Source organism: Populus trichocarpa, chromosome 1 (assembly GCF_000002775.5).
Source record: "Populus trichocarpa isolate Nisqually-1 chromosome 1, P.trichocarpa_v4.1, whole genome shotgun sequence".
In the NCBI taxonomy this organism is placed as follows: domain Eukaryota; kingdom Viridiplantae; phylum Streptophyta; class Magnoliopsida; order Malpighiales; family Salicaceae; genus Populus; species Populus trichocarpa.
The window spans coordinates 48551260-48571889 of NC_037285.2; the positions used below are offsets into that span (position 1 = coordinate 48551260).

At 36.5% G+C, this 20630-nt stretch overlaps 4 protein-coding genes across 7 annotated transcripts; 2 read left to right on the plus strand and 2 right to left on the minus strand.

Moving 5' to 3' along the window:
- Positions 1-2651: 2651 nt before the first annotated feature.
- Positions 2652-9956, minus strand: LOC7490754 (pentatricopeptide repeat-containing protein At1g30610, chloroplastic). 3 transcript variants are annotated; one of them, XM_052446820.1, is made up of 10 exons: positions 8790-9956; positions 7752-8438; positions 6911-7102; positions 6417-6498; positions 6090-6278; positions 5187-5300; positions 4873-4963; positions 4638-4795; positions 3672-4103; positions 2652-3079 (listed from the first exon to the last, which is right to left on the minus strand). In XM_052446820.1, exons 1-10 carry the CDS (start codon positions 9566-9568, stop codon positions 2720-2722), a joined length of 3084 nt encoding a protein of 1027 aa, XP_052302780.1. In that variant the 5' UTR covers positions 9569-9956; the 3' UTR covers positions 2652-2719. The 3 variants fall into 3 exon arrangements, with proteins under 3 accessions (XP_052302780.1, XP_024448150.1, XP_024448142.1); XM_024592382.2 differs by having other exon boundaries at positions 7752-9647; positions 9790-9955; XM_024592374.2 differs by having other exon boundaries at positions 7752-9956.
- A 358-nt stretch (positions 9957-10314) lies between these two features.
- On the minus strand, positions 10315-14602 carry LOC7490755 (histone deacetylase 9). Of its 2 annotated transcripts, none has more exons than XM_002300518.3 (14): positions 14454-14602; positions 14177-14289; positions 13954-14071; positions 13259-13333; positions 12936-13155; positions 12780-12843; positions 12322-12414; positions 12126-12234; positions 11916-11965; positions 11743-11833; positions 11266-11336; positions 11080-11178; positions 10854-10920; positions 10315-10690 (listed from the first exon to the last, which is right to left on the minus strand). In XM_002300518.3, exons 1-14 carry the CDS (start codon positions 14488-14490, stop codon positions 10608-10610), a joined length of 1290 nt encoding a protein of 429 aa, XP_002300554.1. In that variant the 5' UTR covers positions 14491-14602; the 3' UTR covers positions 10315-10607. The 2 variants fall into 2 exon arrangements, with proteins under 2 accessions (XP_002300554.1, XP_024446545.1); XM_024590777.2 differs by having other exon boundaries at positions 14177-14346; positions 14454-14555.
- A 73-nt stretch (positions 14603-14675) lies between these two features.
- On the plus strand, positions 14676-17604 carry LOC7490756 (uncharacterized). The gene is made up of 8 exons (XM_002298976.4): positions 14676-14845; positions 15289-15454; positions 15778-15868; positions 15968-16026; positions 16513-16573; positions 16937-17027; positions 17126-17202; positions 17306-17604. The coding sequence occupies exons 1-8, from the start codon at positions 14818-14820 to the stop codon at positions 17420-17422; spliced, it is 690 nt and encodes a 229-aa protein (XP_002299012.1). The 5' UTR covers positions 14676-14817; the 3' UTR covers positions 17423-17604.
- Positions 17605-18544: 940 nt separating this feature from the next.
- On the plus strand, positions 18545-19823 carry LOC18096021 (uncharacterized). The gene is made up of 3 exons (XM_024602938.2): positions 18545-18711; positions 19273-19432; positions 19563-19823. Exons 2-3 carry the CDS (start codon positions 19274-19276, stop codon positions 19608-19610), a joined length of 207 nt encoding a protein of 68 aa, XP_024458706.1. The 5' UTR covers positions 18545-18711; position 19273; the 3' UTR covers positions 19611-19823.
- The last annotated feature ends 807 nt before the right edge of the window (positions 19824-20630 follow it).

Consider the following 20630-nt stretch of genomic DNA (forward strand, 5'->3'; position numbering starts at 1 on the left):
ACCAATGAATCAAAAGGAGAGGTTCTGCAAGGAAGATGGAGCTGGAAAAGTGGATGAAAAGCTATACAGAAGCCTAATAGGTTGTCTAATGTATTTGACAGCAACCAGACCAGACATCATGCATGCTGTAAGTCTATTATCTAGATTTATGCATTGTGCAAGTGAAATTCATTTTAAAGCAGCAAAGAGAATCCTCAGATACATAAAAGGCACAGCTGATTATGGGATCAAATTCAGTCAAGTTGGAAAATTCAATCTTCATGGCTACTCTAACAGTGACTGGGCAGGAAACATTGATGACATGAGAAGCACCTCTGGTTATTGCTTTAGCTTTGGTTCATGTGTTTTTTCATGGAGCTCAAAGAAACAAGAAATTGTTGCTCAATCTACAGCAGAAGCTGAATACGTTGCTGCCACTGCCTCTGCAAACCAAGCAGTTTGGATCAGGAAACTATTGGCAGATTTGAATCTGAAGCAAAATGAAAGCACACAACTGTTTGTGGACAACCAAGCTGCAATATCGATCTCAAATAATCCAGTATTTCATGGCAGAACAAAACATTTCAAGATTAAATTTTTCTTTCTAAGAGAAATTCAACAAGAAGGAGAAGTAAAGCTGTTCTACTGCAAAACAAAGGAACAACATGCAGACATCTTAACAAAAGCACTTCCTAAGCTCAAGTTTGAGTATTTGAGACAGAAGTTGGGAGTTTGCAGCTTTAGAGTCAAGGAGGAGAATTGTTGACCAAGAATAACTCTAGAAGCAAAATAAAATCTCAGCAGAATCTAAGTTTGTTTACAGTATTAGAGTTTGTTTCTTGTTGCTAGTCTAATGGCTATTTTTATTCCATGTAACAGAAAATCAGATATCCTAGGAGAATATCTTGCAATTTTGTTTTTTCTTATTGTATAAATAATCGTATTGAAAATCAATAAAGAAGTATGTTCTGCTGCAACTACAACAGCAAAGCTTTGTTTTCTCTTCAATATATACAACAGGAACTATGTTCGATGACTAAGATAGAATACGAAAGACTTGTCACAAATGGAAAAATATAAAGCTCATAAGCACAAAAGTCTACAAATCTCTACCAAATAACATCTAATTTAAAATCTTATTTCTCAATAATTCACCGTACTAAGTAATATCATTTGAAAAGAACTCGTCCTTAAATTCTGGTCATTCATCTGCCTATGTTGTTGTTATTGTCAACCATTAAAAATAATATTAGCATATTTACATTCCATTGACCTTCGGTATGTTAACACTATATAATTAACCAATTCAGATAAAACAGGTCAATAATCAATTTCTAAAATGCTCTCAATCTTTGTAGAATCATTAGCCGCCAATAACTTATTCCATATCATATCTTTTTTCACGTCATCCTAATTCTCTAAAATCTCTTTTTTTTTTTTTCATTTTGATAAATTAGGATAAAAACAACATATTTTTATACCTGCTCTTAACAACTTCCCTCTTCCAATACTATACTAAGGGTATAAGTATTACATCGTCTTATAAGCATGACATTCTTGTCATATTATCATGGTCTATATAACAATAAATGACACACATACATAGACACTACATTATACCAAACATTATCAAAATATCTCTTACCTATATAAAATAAAACAAGACAATATCCATTAATGATTACCTTGGGATCTCGATTCAGCTATATCAATTTGTAGGGCATATTGTGTTTTTTCTTTCTTAAGTTGCAACTTCTTTATTGCTTCAGTTGGCATCACCTTCTCATAATTACCACTATCAATAATCAAATTACATGCATTATCCTTGATGGTACAAGTTTAAAGAAAAAGACTAGTGTGTAGCCAATCTTGGTTTGAATCACTCTTAAGAGTAAGCAAACTCTTTTGGAGGTAGCACCACCATTACCTTGGAAAACCTCCTCACTACCATATTAATCATCATAAATAGGATCACTTCTCTTCTCATTAGGCTATTTTACCTACAAATATTTACACTTACGACTCTCTGATTCATGACACTTAGAAATTCAATGCCCTAACTCATCATATCTGAAACACTAAAATTTAAAACCATATCCAGAACTTAAACCTTAACTTGTGATTTGTTTAGTTATCGATTCGAGCTGAATGAATGATATTTTTTTGTTAGTGCACACCTCCCTATTATTTTGGTCATATCAAAAACCATCTTTGTTAATTATCCTAATAACCTATTGTTTATCCACAATCAAAGCTCTCTGATAGGCTTATGAAACTATTTATAAAAAATGCAAACACAATATTGCTCTTTCTGAAAAATCATTCATAGCCACCAGTTGGTAGAAATATCAGTGTACTCAGCAATAGTTCTCCCATCTTGTCCCAATGTATGGAATCATTGGTAAAAAGTCTAAGTGTATCTGAATGGAAAAAAAAAATGCTCCTTCATCTTTCTTTTTAATTGCTTCCATCAAGCATAAGCTCGTCCCTTTAATCTAATGGCATAGTAGTAGGTCACCAAGCCCTTGACAGTGGTTTCTTTATAGATTGCGGAGCTTTATTCTGATAGAAAGTCCTTAATTGGCCCACATAGTCTTGAAGCGTTCTCAGGACGAATAATTTCGAGACTCATTCTCACCCTAAACCTTATCATCATTACTAGGACATGCTGGTTTGCTAGCTGCATGAGTGCATTCCATTAAGATTTCAAGGATTTTCATGATTTAACTGTACACAAAATCTATGTTTGATTGAATCCAGGAACCTTTACACGAGGCCTATTATAATCACTACAGGATATTAATAGATTTTGCAATACAGGGTTTGGCGAGTTGCTTTGAGCAGCAAGCACACGCACCTCATGCATTAGCCGCATGAGGGTGTCCTTTCTAAACCGCTGAGCGTTTTCTTCGAATAAATTCAACCAGGCACTTTTGCAGAATGCTTGAGACTCTCCAGCAGAATTTGTGGTAATACAAGCAAGAGCAGAATCGAAGTCTTCTTTTTCAAGCATCATGCAAAATCTTTCTTTGACAAGAGGCGGCGGAGGAATCCTATCTTCCTGTGCCAAGTGCTTCCAAGTTATTTCCAAAACTTCTCCCTGCAGTCACAATGGGAATTTGTAACTTCTCTTGAATTGAAGATTAGAAACAAAAAGAACACTATTGATGCTGTTTAATCGTTGCCACTACACACATACAACATGTATTTTTGTTTTTATTAATATAGTCATGAACAATTCTTTTGTACTAAATCTGAAGTCTTGAAAGGATAAAGTGAGAAATTTCAATTTCTCTTGACAGTTTATATCTAAAATTTGAAGAGGATAAGGACAAGAAATTTGGATTTCCATAACTCTGAATTCTGAGATTTTACACTTCCTAAAATTTTCAGAATTTTCTACAGATGAATTACCTAGAAGCATTTTATGAAGATTGCGTCCAAAGTGTACTACAAAGATAAGTTCTTATCATCCCTCCTAAGGAATTCAACAAGGCATCCATTTTATTCCTACAAGTGCTTTTGACTGTTCTCATATAATAGCACCACCTTGAATCAGGCTATTCAGTCAGGACGTAGATGCAGTTTGGCAGCCTAGTGTTATTTTTATGGGGATGCTATAAACATCCACTTCAATAATATGTTCACGTACAAGTGTAATTTCAAATAATCACAATAGATTTGAGAAGTACCTTTCCAGCTCTAGAAGCATCCAGTACCATTCGAAGATGACGGTTTGCATTGAAGTGGAACCCATGGCGCAACATCTTTTGATAAACATACTCAAAATCATCCCACTTGTTCTCTGCAATGCTTGCATCAAGCATGGTGTTGAAAGTATAGATATCTGGAATTACCCGAAACTTGTAATCAGATCTTCTGCTGATATGATTGCCATCGTCTAACATCTTGTTGAAAAGCTCGTTTGCTTCTTCAAACAATCCATGTTCTAGATACGCTTTCAGCATTATGTTGCAAGTAACAAGATTTGGGGGGCAAAAGTTCCTCATTTGATTGAAGATGTACACAGCGTTTTGAATGTTTCCAGAGTCCAGACAAGCTTGGACTAAGCCAGTGTAAGTTACTACGAGCGGCTTATTAGCAACCTTGCATATTTTCTCAATCTGTGAAATGAAAGGAGGTTGTGATGGACTGTTTGTTCAAAGAAAAGCTAGTGGTAATAATAAGCACACAAATTGTAGGTAGTTGAGGCGACACCAAACCTGTTGCAATCTACTTGTTTATATCATGGAGTTCTACAAAAGCATCAATGAGTGTACAAAATATATAGCTTTAAAGCTTGCAAACTATTAAATGCCCAAAGAGACATCCCAGCAGTTAGGAAAGGGCCCCAATTGTGCAGCCCAAGGCTTCTTCAGTCTCTCAAATTGAACCAAAGATGCACTTGCAAAACATGCATTTTCTTTGTACATTCAACAGTAGTATAAACTGAAAACTTCACTGGGCAGGCAACAGTAATCAATATACACAGATTTCTGCCTTTTGCAGTGATATAGCTCCCCGTGCTCATTAACACTAATTAGTAACACACCATTCAATGCATGCGAATCGTTTAGCTAGAATACAGTGTTCTTTAGATTCAGTTTTAAATATACATGCACAACAGAAACATAGTAGATTAAGCATAAAATGATTACCAGATCTAGTGCTTCTTGACACCTTCCAGATGTACAGAGACAGCGTGCAAGATCATAATAAAGAGCAGCTGAACCCACAATTCCCCGTCTTTCCATGTCTTTAACAGCCAACACAGCCTCTTCTGTCTTACCCTCTCTCCAAAAAGTATTGACAAGAACTGTATGTAACAAGAATTTGATTTCAAAATGAGGTTCTACAAAATCAAATGGAAGAAATGATAGATCAGTCAAGCACCTTTATATACCAAGGCATTCGGAATGGAAGACTTCTGAACTTTTTTGAAGAACTCATGAACCAAGTTGTACTTGCCACAAGCAAGCATGACCTGCTCAAGTATGAGGCAGAAAACCTTTTTATCATTTCTATGAACAGCTCTATGAAAGTTGAAATATGGAGTGATAATCATAGTAGCAAGTCAGCAAACATGACTAGCTGTTTATCAGAACAATGATAAACTCTTACAACAACGTATTGCTAAGAATCTAAGATACGGGTTCTGCTGATGTGAAATATTGATAAGAACCATGGATAGTAAAAACAGCTATTACCTCCATAACAAGTCCATACGTTGCAGTAGAAGGTTGCACACCCTTTTCCTTCATCTGCTGTAAGACCCAAAATGCACCTTCCCATTGTTTTCGCCGAACACAAGCATTTAGGACCTACATAGAGAAGGAATGTCAAAATGCCGTGGATGATCATAGCTGCATTTATGCATTATGTAAATTGAAATGATTCACAGATGATTGATTGAATATGCCAAGGGAAATAGATAATGCATGATCAGCATGTCATGGCACAAGTCCATCCTTGGTGTTACACAATTAGTGGGAAGAGATGCAATGGATGAGATAGTCGAAATTCTTAGAATGATCTTAAGACTACGGAAAATATGCCCTCTTGAAACAATATACAGTAACGATTTTACTTTGCTGTTACAGGGACCACAAAGCACCCTTTCAGGTCATCTCAAATTTAACAAAGCATGCTTATTGTTTAATCTGTTGATAACAAGATCAGTTCATACCTAGAGAACATGCAGAAAAACTTTAGATTTTTAGATAACAGAGATAAGTCAGAACTTAGCTTAAGGGGTATCATTTGGAAAGGTGTAGTAGATTCAGTGAAAGGAACTTGTCATCCAAAAATTTCAGAGGGCTATTATGTCATACAGCATAAGCATAAGGTGATGCAAGATACTGGGTTTAGCAATTTCTTAAATATCCATAACATTAGCTTCTACCTTGATAACAGTTTTGAACTATCACGTATTTCAGGCTGACTTTGAGCACATGCCCACAAACACATGCATGCAGAGTTAATTACATGTGACATGCTTGGGACAACTAACAGTCATCAATATGGGTTTTGCAGTAAAAAATATAGTGCAGAGGTTACAGACAAATGTTTTCCAGATATAGACAGCTAGTTTACTGCCAAGTGTCACTAACCGCATTGTAGACAACAAGATCAGGTTCCAACCCTAGGTCCCGCTTCCCAGGTGCCCCAGATTTGAACTTCTTGGGAGGAGATCGCATGCTATCTATTACATCAAAAAGTTCCTTCATATATCCTGCTTGTCCGAGAGTGACAGCTATAGAACGATAAGCTACTAGGTCAGGATACAAACACATTTCTTGCTGGAGAGAACAGGGGAAAAAAAGAAGAAGAAGCAATGACACAAATCAGTGAGGATTTCCTTTTATAATGTTCAATTAAATAACCTTGTATTTAATGAAAAAGGAGCAAGGCATCAGATGAAAATTCTTGAGCATTACCTGCATTGCATGAAATAAATTAAGTGCCTCCACAGGTCTTTTTGCCTTGCCAAGTACATGAAGTGCAGTTGTGTAAACATGGCTGTATCAAGACATGATGATTTACCAAAATTACCAATCAAAATTTACAATTTTGTGAACTAATTCAAGAGAGGATAAAATTTTGGATTGAGTGATACGAGCCATGAAAACTATATTTAGAAACAGAACAAGATTTTTTTCTGCAACGTTAAAAGGTAAAAGAATATATGTTGCAAAAAAGCTACACTCCAAAGAACTAAAGTGGGCTGCTTCTCTTTCCTTACAGGACAGAGATTCACCCTGCAGTATGATGATGTTCAATCTAAGCAATTATGTAGAACAATCTAGATTTTGTATGGGAAGAAATTCTGAGAGATTATCTTTGAAATTTACCAAGCATCAAGATAACTTGTAGAAAGGTATTGCCGTTCATGCATTCAAACAGCAGTGCAAAGAAGATGAGAAGATGTTACCTTAGCCTGTGGGATTTATAGCGTTCTCGTATGTTAAGCCACTCGATAATTTGTAGCACTCGCCTCCAATTGCCCAATTTACCCAATATCTGGATAATCCTCAATACAGAATGATCTGTATATTTAACTCTAGCACTACGCATAGCCTTAGAGAACATCCACTCAGGCATATCAATATCAGCACCATTTAACCTGCCGAAATGAACTACTTCAACTTGGCATGATAAATGAAACATCAAAGATACAAAGAATGAGACTGGTTCAAATGAGGCATAGAAAAGATAGATGTACATATTTAATGTTAGAGAACTTGTGTGTTCACAAGGTTCTTAACAACTTGTTCCTCCATAATTTGTTTACTTTTATATGAACTGTCCTGCTTTTTGGAAAGAACAAACCAGGTAAGAAACCAGCGGCACCCCTTGCCCCCCAAGGCTAAGGCTGTCCCACCACAACAAAACTGCTTGGTGTGACTGTAATCTAAACATGGAGCGAGGAGAAGGGGCACATTAATCTCTGGACCACTTGATACAGTGGCAAATCAGATTCCAATGAATTCAAAAATCTATCAGGTATCAGTACACAAAGTTGGAAAAATAAACAGGGACGGACACATTGTATTGGAAATGCTTCTTTTGACATGAATCAGATTGCTTTGCTCTGTTACATGAAGACTGGTACAATTAATTACACAGCATAGATCAAAATACAAAATAGCTTAGCTACACAGAATTTGCACACACATGCCAATAAAATCTTAGTTATAATGAAAGGATAGTTAAAGTTCATTTGAGCTTATGAAGAAAAAAAGAGAGAATATAAAAGAGTATAGATTACACACCAGTTTCCTAGCTTCTGAATCTTCTCCTCTATTTTCCACATCGGAACTTTTGTCTTGCCGATAACATCATTGGATTGCTCAAAGCTTTTGAAGGCAGCCCTTTCCACTTCAAAATCCTCACCATAGCCCCTTTCAAGAAAAGCCTGATCACTTCTTCTTGATAATCTGTTTTTCTGCACATATCTCTTGTCAGTAATTTTATCAGCTTGACTACGATTCCTGACAAGTCCACCATTCATTTTGTTGACTCCAGAACCAATGTTCTCTTTTTCAAAAGCTTTCCCCTTTATTCCGAACATATCCAGGGAATCTTTAGCATGAGCAAGATTTTCTTTTAAGCCAATAGTTCTGTCAATGCTTTCAATATAACCTAATACCATAGGACTTCGTTGTGCAATTTGAGTCTTCATACTCTTGGTTTCATTGAAATCCTCCGAGTCTGAATTCATGCTGCTAGTATGATCCCTCAACCATCTTCCATCACTCGTTGCCCCTCCCATTTTCCTTCTAAAATCAGCATGCACACCACTTACTTTTCCACCCGCCTTATGATTGAACTCTCTAATTCTACCTCCTCTGTAATCAAGCTCAACATTAATTACATCTTCTTGACCAGAGCATCCATCACCATTGTCACCAAACTCATCACTTTCCATGACTCCAGACACCTTTTCTCGATTGTTAAACCTCCTCAAATCCACATTGCTTTCATGTCTTACTGATGATGGGGCATCACTCTCCTCTAAATCACCCTTCAATTTATAACTCCTATAATTGAGGTCCTCCAAGTCTGAATTCATGCTACTGGTTCTATTCCTCAACCATCGCTCATCACTTGTAGCTCCTCCCATTTTCTTTCTTGCATTAGCATGAACGTGACTTTCTTTGCCACCCACCTTATGATTGAACTCTCTAATTCTACCTCCTCTGTAATTAAGCTCTGCATTAACTACATCTTCTTGACCAGAGCATCCATCACCATTGTCACCAAACTCATCACTTTCCATGACTCCAGACACCTTTTCTTGATTGTTAAACCTCCTCAAATTCACACTGCTTTCATGTCTTACCGATGATGGGGCATCACTCTCCTCTAAATCACCCTTCAACTTATAACTCCTATAATTGAGGTCCTCCAAGTCTGAGTTCGAGCTCCTGGTGCCATTCCTCAACCATCGCTCATTACTTGTAGCTCCTCCCCTCTTCCTTCTTACATTAGCATGCGCATGACTTTCTTTGCCACCCACATTATGATTGAACTCTCTAATTCTTCCTCTTCTGTAATCAAGCTCCGCGTTAACTACATCTTCCTCACCACTGGGTCTATTAGCATTCTCGCCAAACTCATCACTTTCCATGACTTTGGACACCTTCACTCGATCCTTAAACCCCCTCAATTTTACACTCCTTTCATCTCTTTCCAACAATGGCGCATCATTCCCCTCCAAATCATCCTTCAACTTAGAACTATTTGACTTATGTACTTGGTTCTTTTCTCTTCCAGTCTTAACAGACTCCATAGCCTTCAAATACTCACCAAAAGATGGTTTAAATTCAAACTCTTTCTCAATAACCCCACCACTACCAACCAACCGATTATCAGACTCGTCTTTTTGCAATGCCTTAACTCTTAAACCAACAACTCTCATTGCTTTCCCACGCTTGCTCTTCAATGGAACACCAAAAATCGGAGGTCTCCAAGAATTCAAAGGCCCACATGAAGAATATGGTTTCCAGCTACAATTACAGTTTAAGTTCCCATTTCTTTCAAAACCAGATAAACCGTTTTGCCCATTTGTCATAATTATCACCTCCATATTATCAATTCACACCACAGTCTCACAAGCCAAGCAAACCTCTATCTTGGAGTCACTAAAAAAGATTCCCTAGCTTTGCCTATGATTGAAAAATTACATTATCATAATACAAAGTTGATCTTTTTCGATAATACACTGAAAATTGACCTTCAATAATCTGAATTTGTGAATAAAAACAAAATATAACCAAGAGAATTAGACAAGAATCCAATGCAACTTACAAAAGCTCCCAGGAGCAAAGAAGCATGAGAAGAATGCTCAAATACTATAAAGTCGAGAGTTCTTTTTTAAGGTTTTGTTTCACTCACTGTTTCAGTGCTTGTGGAAGAGACATAAAATGATGACAACCTTTTACAAGGAACTTATCGTGGTGGCACCAAAATCCAAACTAGCAGTTCTGCCTGTTTGCACAATAGAAGCCGATGTCTGTCATTTGGGCCTTTGGATTAATATAGGATGTTTATCTAAGGGCTAGTCAATTTATTGGACCCAAAGAGTAACCTGTCAAGTTCTCCTACTACTACTTGTAAAACCCAAACAAAAAATCAAGACAAGACCCAGATTTTAAATTAGAAGAATCAACCCAATTGATCTTTTTTTTTAGCCAAAAAATATAAAAAACAACATCGTTCGTTTAACTGATTGAAACTTGAGTTTTGATTGGGTCAAAATCTAGGGTTATTAAGTTTTTTATTTGATGGTAAAAGTATTCTCAAACTAGCCTGTACATCAACAGAAACTATAACTTTTTCAAATGATGTTAAAAGTATATTCCTCGCATGGACTTAGAAGAGTTTAATTGGAGTGTTTGAGGACTGAGTGCTACATGTGTGCCCCAATTTATCCCAAGGAAATCACTGGCTTTTGACTTGGGCGAATGCACAGAGAAGTTTTACAAATGAGCAACAACAATTTACAAATAATCCATAAGCACAGACAACAAGACCATCCATGTGGCCTTCCCTTTACATCTTTACGTCTTCCCTTTCCTGTCAAAAGTTCATCCTCCCAAGGAAACAAAAAACGGCATGGCTCAAGTTCATGAGCCATCTGCGTGGTCGTTATCATTGTCACCTTCATAATATTCATCGTCACGTTGGATTTGCTTGTCCTGGGTATGCTCTGAAATGAGAATTCATGATAAATTAGTAACAGGGAAAAACATCTAGATGAGAAAACAAAAAACTCAAAGGAGCAAAAAGTGCACTAGTGTGAGACACCAATGTGCTCCACCGTGTGTGCAGCCATCAGTGTGAGAGCACATAATTTTGAGTATTCCACTTACGATCCATGCGCTCATCAGGGTTTTGCTCATCTTCATCAAAATCGGGAATGAAGAAGTCAGGAGGTACCTGCAGATATGATTGTCATCGTCAACTAATTAATGACTTCCCATGCACAAATAGCTAGTTTAGTTTCCTTTAATCCTTTTGCAAAGCACTGCAGATTTGACTAATTGAATCTTTGATTGGTTAGCTTAGCTACTTAAAAAATACTTGCATCTAACTCACCTCTTGCATCTGTACACTTGGAGCATGTTGGATGCAACGAAGATTCTCTAGTACTTGCATTTTGATTGTGCTAAGATAAGATTTGCTATTTAAGTTCTCCTGCTCACTCAAACAAAAAAGAAGAAGAAATATTAGGAAGGCTGCAAGAATGCAGAAATCACAGGGAGTTTCAGTGCAGTTACATACCATGAGTCCACCAGGACTTTTCAATGAATAATCAGGGGCAAAATATTTAATATACTCGTTTTCTGGAATCTCTGCAAGAAAATTGGATTACAATAAATTCAGGTGCTAGAAAAGAGTAATCTGAGCTAATGAATTATGATGTATAGTGGGAGAAGGGTTAACGATAAATGGCATGGAAAGGGTAGAAGATGAGGCCAACCATGATTAATGGCATGCATTAACCGAAAAATGCAAAATTGTATATAATATGCATTAAAAAATAAAAGAAAGCAAACTTTCATAACATGATATTATTAATGACATGCCACTTCCCAACCCCAGAAACACTACATAACCTAAGAACTCCACATCAACTCACCACAGAACATCATGTAGTTATGTTTACAATTTCTTCACAGAGGGTGATATGTGAGAATTCATCTTCCATGCTCAGTTTTTCCTTTCAATTAGAAAAAGGAAGTGATTATATTAGCATACCATTGGGCAGTTCTGTGTCTAAAAGAACTCCTGTTTCAACGGTCCAACATCGAGCAACATTCTCTTTTGTGTATCCCCCACCTCCTGTAACCTGCAGGGGAGTAACTTCTCGTGAGCTTTGACATTTCATAAGAGCAGACTACTAATAGGGATTGGAGCTAATAAGAACATACCAACAAGGGCAAGTTGAATTTCTTCACAAACCTAACACATTCTGCATGCCCTGCAACAAACATCACAATGCACACCAAATTAATACATCACCAACTGGCTTAAGACCATTCATGCAGCACCAACAACAGAACAAGCAAATAACTGCTCCGTGTTAGGACAAATGCACAAGGGAAGAAAAAGAAATGTAACAATTACAATTAGATATGCACCATCAATGGAAAGATTGAAGCAGCCCAAGCGGTCCCCAGCCAACGAATCTGCTCCACATTGAAGAACTATTGCACCTGGCTGATAAGTTTCTACAACCTTGGAAATGATCTGCATGACAGATAATCAAGCAAATTATTATACTTCGCTACATGTTTTTGTGTCTGTGTGTGTGGGCGGGTTGAAATCTGAACTTACTGTTTTAAATAGTCGAGTGAAGCTAGTGTCATCGATTCCATCTTTCAGTGGAACATTTATAGCATAAAATTTTCCTTCTCTTTCTCCTAGTTCCTTCAATAAGAACCATATCAGTATTTTATTCCAATTTCACTTGGTACAAGATTTGTATGGAACAAGAATGATATTTCAGAAACCAATAGATAAAAGGTTCATAGAAACCAGGGAAAATATTAGGAGGCAGCAGAATATTTCTGAGGTTGTTGCATCCCTGTTTCACTAAATATCAGGGCAGACAAACTGAATTTGAGTGGGAGAAACATAATGTTGCATCATTCAAAAGAAAAGAAGAAAAAGATAAAGCCAGGAGTAGAGTAACCAGCAACGCTTTGTATGAAAACAGAATAAGGTAACAAACACAAAAATACAGTTGCTTTACATTAGGAATATAAAAGAATGAAAAAGCATTAAATAATCACCTTAACATCACCAGTTCCAGGAAAGAACATATCTCCATACTTGTGAAAACTCACAGTCATCACCCTGTCAAATGATAAACAAAAATTTTGTATTTCTCATGGCTTTACCATTCCACTACCAGTCCAAATTCATAATAGAATATAAGCTTTCCCTACCTGTCAGTGAAATAAAAGGCTTCTTCAACACCATCACCATGATGAACGTCTATATCAATGTACAGAACACGAGCATGGTGTTTCAGAAGCTCCAAAATCCCCAAAACCAGGTCATTGATGTAACAAAAACCAGATGCCCCGCACTTTTTTGCATGATGTAATCCACCGGCCCAATTTATAGCAATGTCACACAGTTGATTGTTCAACCTATGTGCAGCATCTGTCAGAAAATGTCAGTCAGCATTTAAGGTTGAATGGTAAATAAAGCTAAATGGTCAAACCAAACAATGCTATGACAGCAGTCTTCTCTTGTTTTCATTTACCTATAGTTCCACCAGCATAAATCTGACAAAATTCAAATAAGTTTTCAAAGACAGGGCAATCTTCTCCAAGGTTATCTGTGAAAAGAAGATCGGGTAATATAAACACAATAGCATTACAATAGCCTATCAGAATTACCAAATCCACAGATACACCTAAAATAACCTAAAAATAAGATTTAAAGCACCCAAAATCCCAACATGTAAAGATGCCTTTTCCCTTCTTAGGAAGTGAACCACACATGGTCACTTAACATACCAAATCAAAAGCACCAATAGAAGGCCTCAAAAGACCATAAATGGGTTCATGCGATAATTTCACACGGTTACATCTTAATGCACTCAAGATGGAATATCATATTCAGATAAAAATAAATTCCAAAAAGATCACGCAATAAATCAATCATAACAATTTCAAAGGCTGACCGAGTTACTATCACTTCATTCATATCTAATCAAGCCAAAAACTTCACAAGGTCAAACACATTATTTAGACCTTTCCGTGAACAATCAAGTAGTCATTCTATCAGCGGTAAAACCACATCCTTTCACCCCCATTCTTCACCTAAACAAAATTCACTTTCATAGCTAATCATCGATAAACCCTAACTCATTCCACGTCTAACAAAAACAACAAATACTTAAAAACACAAATAAAAGAAAAACTTCAACTAAATTTCACAACAAAAGAGCCATACATCTAGCCAATTCCCCCGCGAACAAGTGCTGAGTATCCGGCGTAATCCGATGCAAAAATTCAACATAATCCTCGGAATGAAACTGAGCAAGCTCAACAGGATATGCCTTGTGTGGTCTCTGCATAACAAATTCGACATAAACAAAAACACCCCACGTCATTTTTTTTTTCCAGAAAACTACACAGAAAAATACTAGAAATTTCAAATCTTTAATCTAACTTACATAAATTTCCATCTTCTTATGTAGCTCATAAGAGAGAACAAGATGGTGTGTCATACAAAGTCTGTGTGGCTTCATTGGATGGTTTGGTCCAAAATAAACACTGCCCACATCACCTATATCAACAAAAACCCATCTTTATAAATCTTCATAAATTCGTTATAAAAAAAACACTGCAAAGAAAATTTTGGATGCTACATCAGTGAATGCTTGATTGCAAAGATCAAAACAGCTTAAACAAAAACAAAAGACATAGAAAGGTCAAAACTTTTTCACTTACCATCATAGAAATAGGCAATTCTGTCTTTGGAGCGCATTCTCTTGGAGAAAAAATTAGCCGAAAATGATGGGTTTTTCAAGTCCTTTTATTACAGTTCCCTTTAGTTTTTAGGGGGAGGGACACCGTAAGTGCAGGTGTATGTTTTGAATATACATTATCAGCACCAGATTATTGCCTTTTCTATTGTGACACAAATACCCTTGATCTTTTAATAATATTACAGCTTTGCACTTTAAAATATCTTCTCTTTCTGTCTAAAACCCTAATACAAAGCAAGCAAAGCTCATATCTTTCGTTCACTTTCTCGTTCATAGACTTCTCTGTCACTTGAAGTAGCTAAGGAGCCGCCTTTTGTAAACTAACCATGCCTAAGTCTAAGCGTAACAGGCCAGGTTTGCTCTGTTTTTCTCATCTTTGATCATTTACATGACTGTGTCTGTGTGTTTTGTGGGCAGTTTAGTCTATGAGAGAAACTGGTCTTTGAGATTTTGTTGTTTTAGGTTTTATTTTGTTCAGTAATTGTGGGATTTAAATCTTGTTTTGATATTATTTGTTTTTGAATTGGGGTTTCAGTATTTTGGATTTTGAGCTTAATTGTTGTTGTTTAATTTGAATTATAGCGATAAGTAAAGAGATTGAGGGATTGTTATTGTTGGACAAGATGTTTAGCCTGGTTGTATTCGAATTATGCAGACAAAATCTGTATGTTATTTCTTGTTTTATGTTGCTTCTGGCAAAAGGGATAAAAAAAATTCTCGAGCTCAAAAAAGAGGAAAATTTGCAGTATGGATGATAGATTTTGTAATTTATAGAGGTTTTATTGTGTGATATGCAGTTACATTATCAAAAACAAAGAAGAAGGGGAGGGAGCATAAAGAGTCTATAGTGAATTCCATAAGGGATGCTGTGGAGAAGTACAATTCTATATATGTGTTCAGTTTTGAAAACATGAGGAATCTCAAATTCAAGGAGTTCAGAGAACAGCACAAGTTGACCAGCAGGTAAATTCACTTTTTTTGTTTTTGATTTCATTTTAGTGGAAAACAAACCACTGGTGACTGTATTCTCCTCTGGGTTGTTGAATGAGACTCCTTGTGGTTTTGGGGATGTTATTTAACTATATGTGAATCACATGTCATCAGTACCTTATTTTTTCTGCTTTGCCATCTCGTGTTTAGGTGGGACGAGTGTACTCCCCCCCCCCCCCCCCCCCCACATTTTTTACTCAATTGTTTTGAACAGCACTTGGCTCTTCAACATCTTATCATCTTTTATAGCACTTGACGATTATGTGCCTTACCAACGTTCTGTTTATGGTTTTCAGATTCTTCCTTGGATCAAACAAAGTAATGCAGGTTTCTCTTGGTCGATCTGCTGCTGATGAAATCAGGCCAGGTCTTCACAAAGTTTCTAAGGTAGCATTAACATCTACACAGCCCATAGTTTCTGCATTCTTCTATTTTGATAAATAATTCTAGTGAATTACCTTTTCTTTATCTTTTTTTTTCTCTCAGCTTCTATGTGGTGATGCTGGACTTTTTCTTACCAACTTGCCAAGAGAAGAAGTTGAAAGGTAACCTTGGTACATACCATGATATATGCTGCATCCTTTACCCTCCTTGGTTGTTTGTAAACCAAACAGAAAGCCTAGTGTCTTGCAGTTACCAGGGTTATTCTGGTCATCTTTTGGATGTTGTAGAAAGAAACTTCAATTTCTTGAATAATTCTCATTTATGTTATTATTGGAATGGAAAGAAGAGGAAATCTAATTTTGCCCAGTAAGAAAATGATAGCAATTAAGTATGTATTGTTTTGTGGCTTTTGATAAAAGGACCATATTCATGGTTTGCTTCTCAATATGTAAGGCAGTGCCATATGTAACAGGGCAGTGGGGAACATTATGCTGCTCAATAATAATATAACAGTGCAAGTTCTTTGTTGGGAGCTTGTACTCAAAAATAAGTTTGATGGATTTGGCTGTATTGCCGACATTCTACAGACCTATTCAATCATAAAAACACTTCTTCATGAGGTAATGTTCTTGGTTGTCTTTTTGCAGGTTGTTTAATGAATACGAGGAATACGACTTTGCAAGGACAGGAACCACTGCAACAGAAACAGTATGTGAGATCTTTTATGTCTGGTAGTAGACTTACATGCTGTTTGAATAGATTGAGCCATGCCTTGCTGTGTTGAATCAAAGAACTAGACACAAACTTGCACACATGTATAATGATTAATGTCTGTGTGCCCTTTTTGTAATTGACTAAGAAAAGGATCACCATGGATCTTTAATTTATTTTTCAGCTCATCCTTGTCAACATCCACTTGGGGTTCTCAGTTGAGAACAGTCAAAAATTTTATTTCATCTTTGTCGAGTTATAAATGCTTTGTTTAGATGCCATATAGATCTATCACCTACTTTTCTGTACCATGTTTAAGTTCTATATTTCTAACATCCTGACTTGTGACTGGATTTTCAGGTGGAACTCAAGGAAGGACCTCTCGAACAGTTTACTCATGAGATGGAACCCTTTTTGCGCAAGCAAGGAATGCCTGTTCGGTTGAACAAGGGTACATAATTGCTTTCAACTATATGCTGTGTCTTGCATGCTCACAAACACGCACACATAAGACCAGAGGTCTGTTATTAAATTAATCTTGGTCTGCAGGTGTGATCGAACTTGTTTCAGACTTTGTTGTCAGTGAAGAGGGGAAGCCTCTGTCCCCTGAGTGTGCTCGCATTCTGGTTAGTTATGACCTTTAAACTTTGCCAGCTAGCTAGCATGCTCAATATTTCTTCATTCTTCTGGTTAAAAAAGGGCACGTGGCTGATGTATTACTTCTTTCAGCGCTTGTTAGGAACCAAGACGGCCACCTTCAAGCTTCACTTAATTTGCAGATGGAGCCCTGAGGATTTTGAGCTTTATAGGGAAGGTCTAGATGATTCAGATGTTGAATCTGCCTAAATCGATGAATCTTTGAGAGAATACCTGTGTAATACAAGTTAATTGCAGTAGGTGTTGAATTTTTGTGGTTCAAGGTGATAGAGGAGCGCGAGCTGTCTTTTTGTGCCTTTTGGGAAATCGAAGACGCATGTTATGTTATTGTCGAGTTTTACCTTTGAGCTTAATTTTAGCTCCATTTCTTCTGAGTTCTTGTCAGGGTCCGCATGTGTTGTGCTGGTGATAATTAGCAGTGCAAGAATCATACTTGCAATCTGGATGTTTAATATCTCAAAGGAAAAACAAAAATTCCATGGCTATTTACTGCATTTGTAGAAACGAATGGTCCTGGTCCCAGATAAGCAGTTTATGGTGGCGGTCAATTTCTAGAAATGGATGAAATTGGAGTGTCATAAGCTCTTCAGAAAGAAGTGTTGCGGTGTAACAGATTGAACGTGCCTGGAAAAGTATTTTCCAGTGCTTGTATATCTGAAGGAGGAGGTCAAGATGTTCCGAACTCCATTATGTCTAACCCTAAGGAGCAAGAAAGGAGAAAAGGAAAAGAAAAGAAAAAAAAACAGTAATGATTGAAGGGAAATTTTCATTTGACGTATAATGGATAGAAGAATTCTATTTTGGATACTGTTTTACAAGAAAATGTAATAGTAATAAGAAAAAGAGCATGAGTTAATTGGTTATTGAGTGAACTCGTGAGTAATCGAGTCAATTTGAACTGATTATTTGCATATCCTTTTTAATTCAGCTTAAAATTCGGTTGGTTCGCAGGTTTTCTATATTAACTCTCTCAACTAGCAATAAATTAAAAGTAAATGAGTCTTTAAATTGTAATTGGGGATCAAACAATCACTACAATTTAAATTTTGGGATTAATTTAGAAATTGATGAATTTCGGAATTCATTTTTCTTTAATATTTATTATTTGTAAAATAGCTTCATACTAGACTTTTCAAAAAAAAATATTTTGTGATCTTGTGTTTTCGTAAAATTTGATGAAAAAGAAAAGAAAAGTTGTCGAAAAATACCTCAAAAATCAATCTAAAAAATACATACACTATTTAAAAAAAAATCAATAAAATCATGATATTAGGGGGCACAAAGAAAAAACAAAAACAAAATAGGAAAGTAGTGTAATTGCACAAACATATGGGGCACCAAGTGTAATTTAAACCAAAAAAGAGTCACAAATTAACCTTCAACGTGTTCTCTCATCTCAACTCTCTGTAGCCTCCTCTTCTCTGCTCTCTCTCAGCATCCAAACCCTAACCAGATTTTCTTGAGCATCATTCAGCTAGGTAAGGACTTTCCCCCCTCAATCTATCCGTTTCTACATCTTCTCTCAAAACCCTAACCTTTTTGGCCTTTTAGTTGACTGTTTCTCACTGGGATTCTTTGAATCAGTCTTTCATTCCAGAACTAGGGTTTCGGATTCTATTCAATTTGGTGCTTTATAATTTGACTTATAGGGTTTGATTATGATCTTATGATGTTTGTTTTATATCTTTTTATCTGAATTTAGATCACTTTGCACTTTCAATAAAAATAAGTTTCATTTAGATCTGAGAATTTGATGTAAAGATTGCCTCTTTAAGCACCTAATTAGTATCTAATTTATGTAAAGATTGTTTCTTTAATTACCCAATTAGTATTATATTGCTCTTACTGTGAATTGGGTTGTTGTTTGTTTGGGCTTTCAGTTATCAAAACCTGTTTTTTTTTGCTAGGTCCATATTGTTTGGTCATGTGCTTATTCAAGTTATCGTGGATATTGTTTATGTGTAAGCATGATGGATTTGTTGTTTGTGCTTAAAATGATTGGGAATTTTTTATTTTTTTTTCGGAATGTGGAATTTAAGGATGACAACAGAAGCACCTTTCCGACCAAGGGAGAAGCTCGTTGAGCACCAGAAATATTTCCAAAGCATTCACAAGCACACATATTTGAAGGGACCTCTTGATAAGGTTACCTCTGTTGCCATTCCAATAGCATTCGCAGCCACCTCACTTTTTCTTATTGTGAGTAGTCTAGTCTGTTCTTTTACATGCTAACTTCTGTTAATGTTTTTCTGTCTCTGAAAGGTAGGTGCCAAATTTCTCATTGGGTTTCCACAAGACAAATTGTGAACATGTTATATGTTTTTTTCAGGGGCGAGGGATCTATAACATGTCTCATGGGATTGGAAAGAAGGAATGAGGAGGCTGTTTGTGTAATGATCACTGTTATGTTTTTACTGCTCATGTTTTGAAGGATTATTCGCTTATGCATGTGACCAGTATTATTTTTAAATTTGTTAATTAATAATTGCATAGTTGCTGGCTTGCAGCTACCAATGGAAGTTTAAACTTCGCCATCGATGCCTTTGTTTTCTATTTGGCTTTTAATGATACATGATTGAATTTCAGGGTTTCCCTAGTTGTTCGTAAGTCTTTCCATGTGTTCTTATTTTCTTTTTCTCTGCTTCATTGCATTGAAAGGGACTATCAGTGTGCTTGTAATGACTATCGGTGAAAATTGTCGGGTACCTGGTTAGATTTTTTGTGTTTTTTAAGTTTATGCCAGGTTCAGTCCTGTCAGTCCATTGGAGAGGCAGTTTTTGATCTGGTGAGCTGTTGGACGAATCCATCTCTGAGCACCCGATAGGGAAGATTGAAAATGGTGTGATGATATTTTGCTATACCTTTTTAATTGAATTCCATGTTTTGAGGCTTCTGTACTGAAAATGGAGTGTTGATAGCAACCAGAAGCTCGGTAGTGATGCCAGGGGAATGACATTTTCTGACAAGTCTTGAAAAAAAAAAAGCATTTTGATGATGCATATTCTGTGAGAATATGCACCACCATAATCTTACACCTCCTTTGTGACATTCATCTGGGAGAATTTAATATTCTTCTCTGAGGACCGTTTTTAATATTGGCTGGGGAAGGGATATCTCCGGCCATTGGAAAGGTGATCTTGTAGCTAAAATTTTCGGGGTTACCGGCGTAATTGTCGTGTCATTTCAGCTTCCCTCGGCATTTGGCCCATATTTTCTCATCTAGGCTGTTGAATTAATGTTTTGGATCAAGTCCTTTAGGTCCATCAAGGGCCGAAATTGGCTCCACGGATTTCGGGTCACTTCCCAATCACTTGACGAGAAATTAAGGGTGTAAGAAATTATCAGATATGTTAGGAGTTGTAGTCTTTTTACATATGGATTCATGATGAAAAAAAAT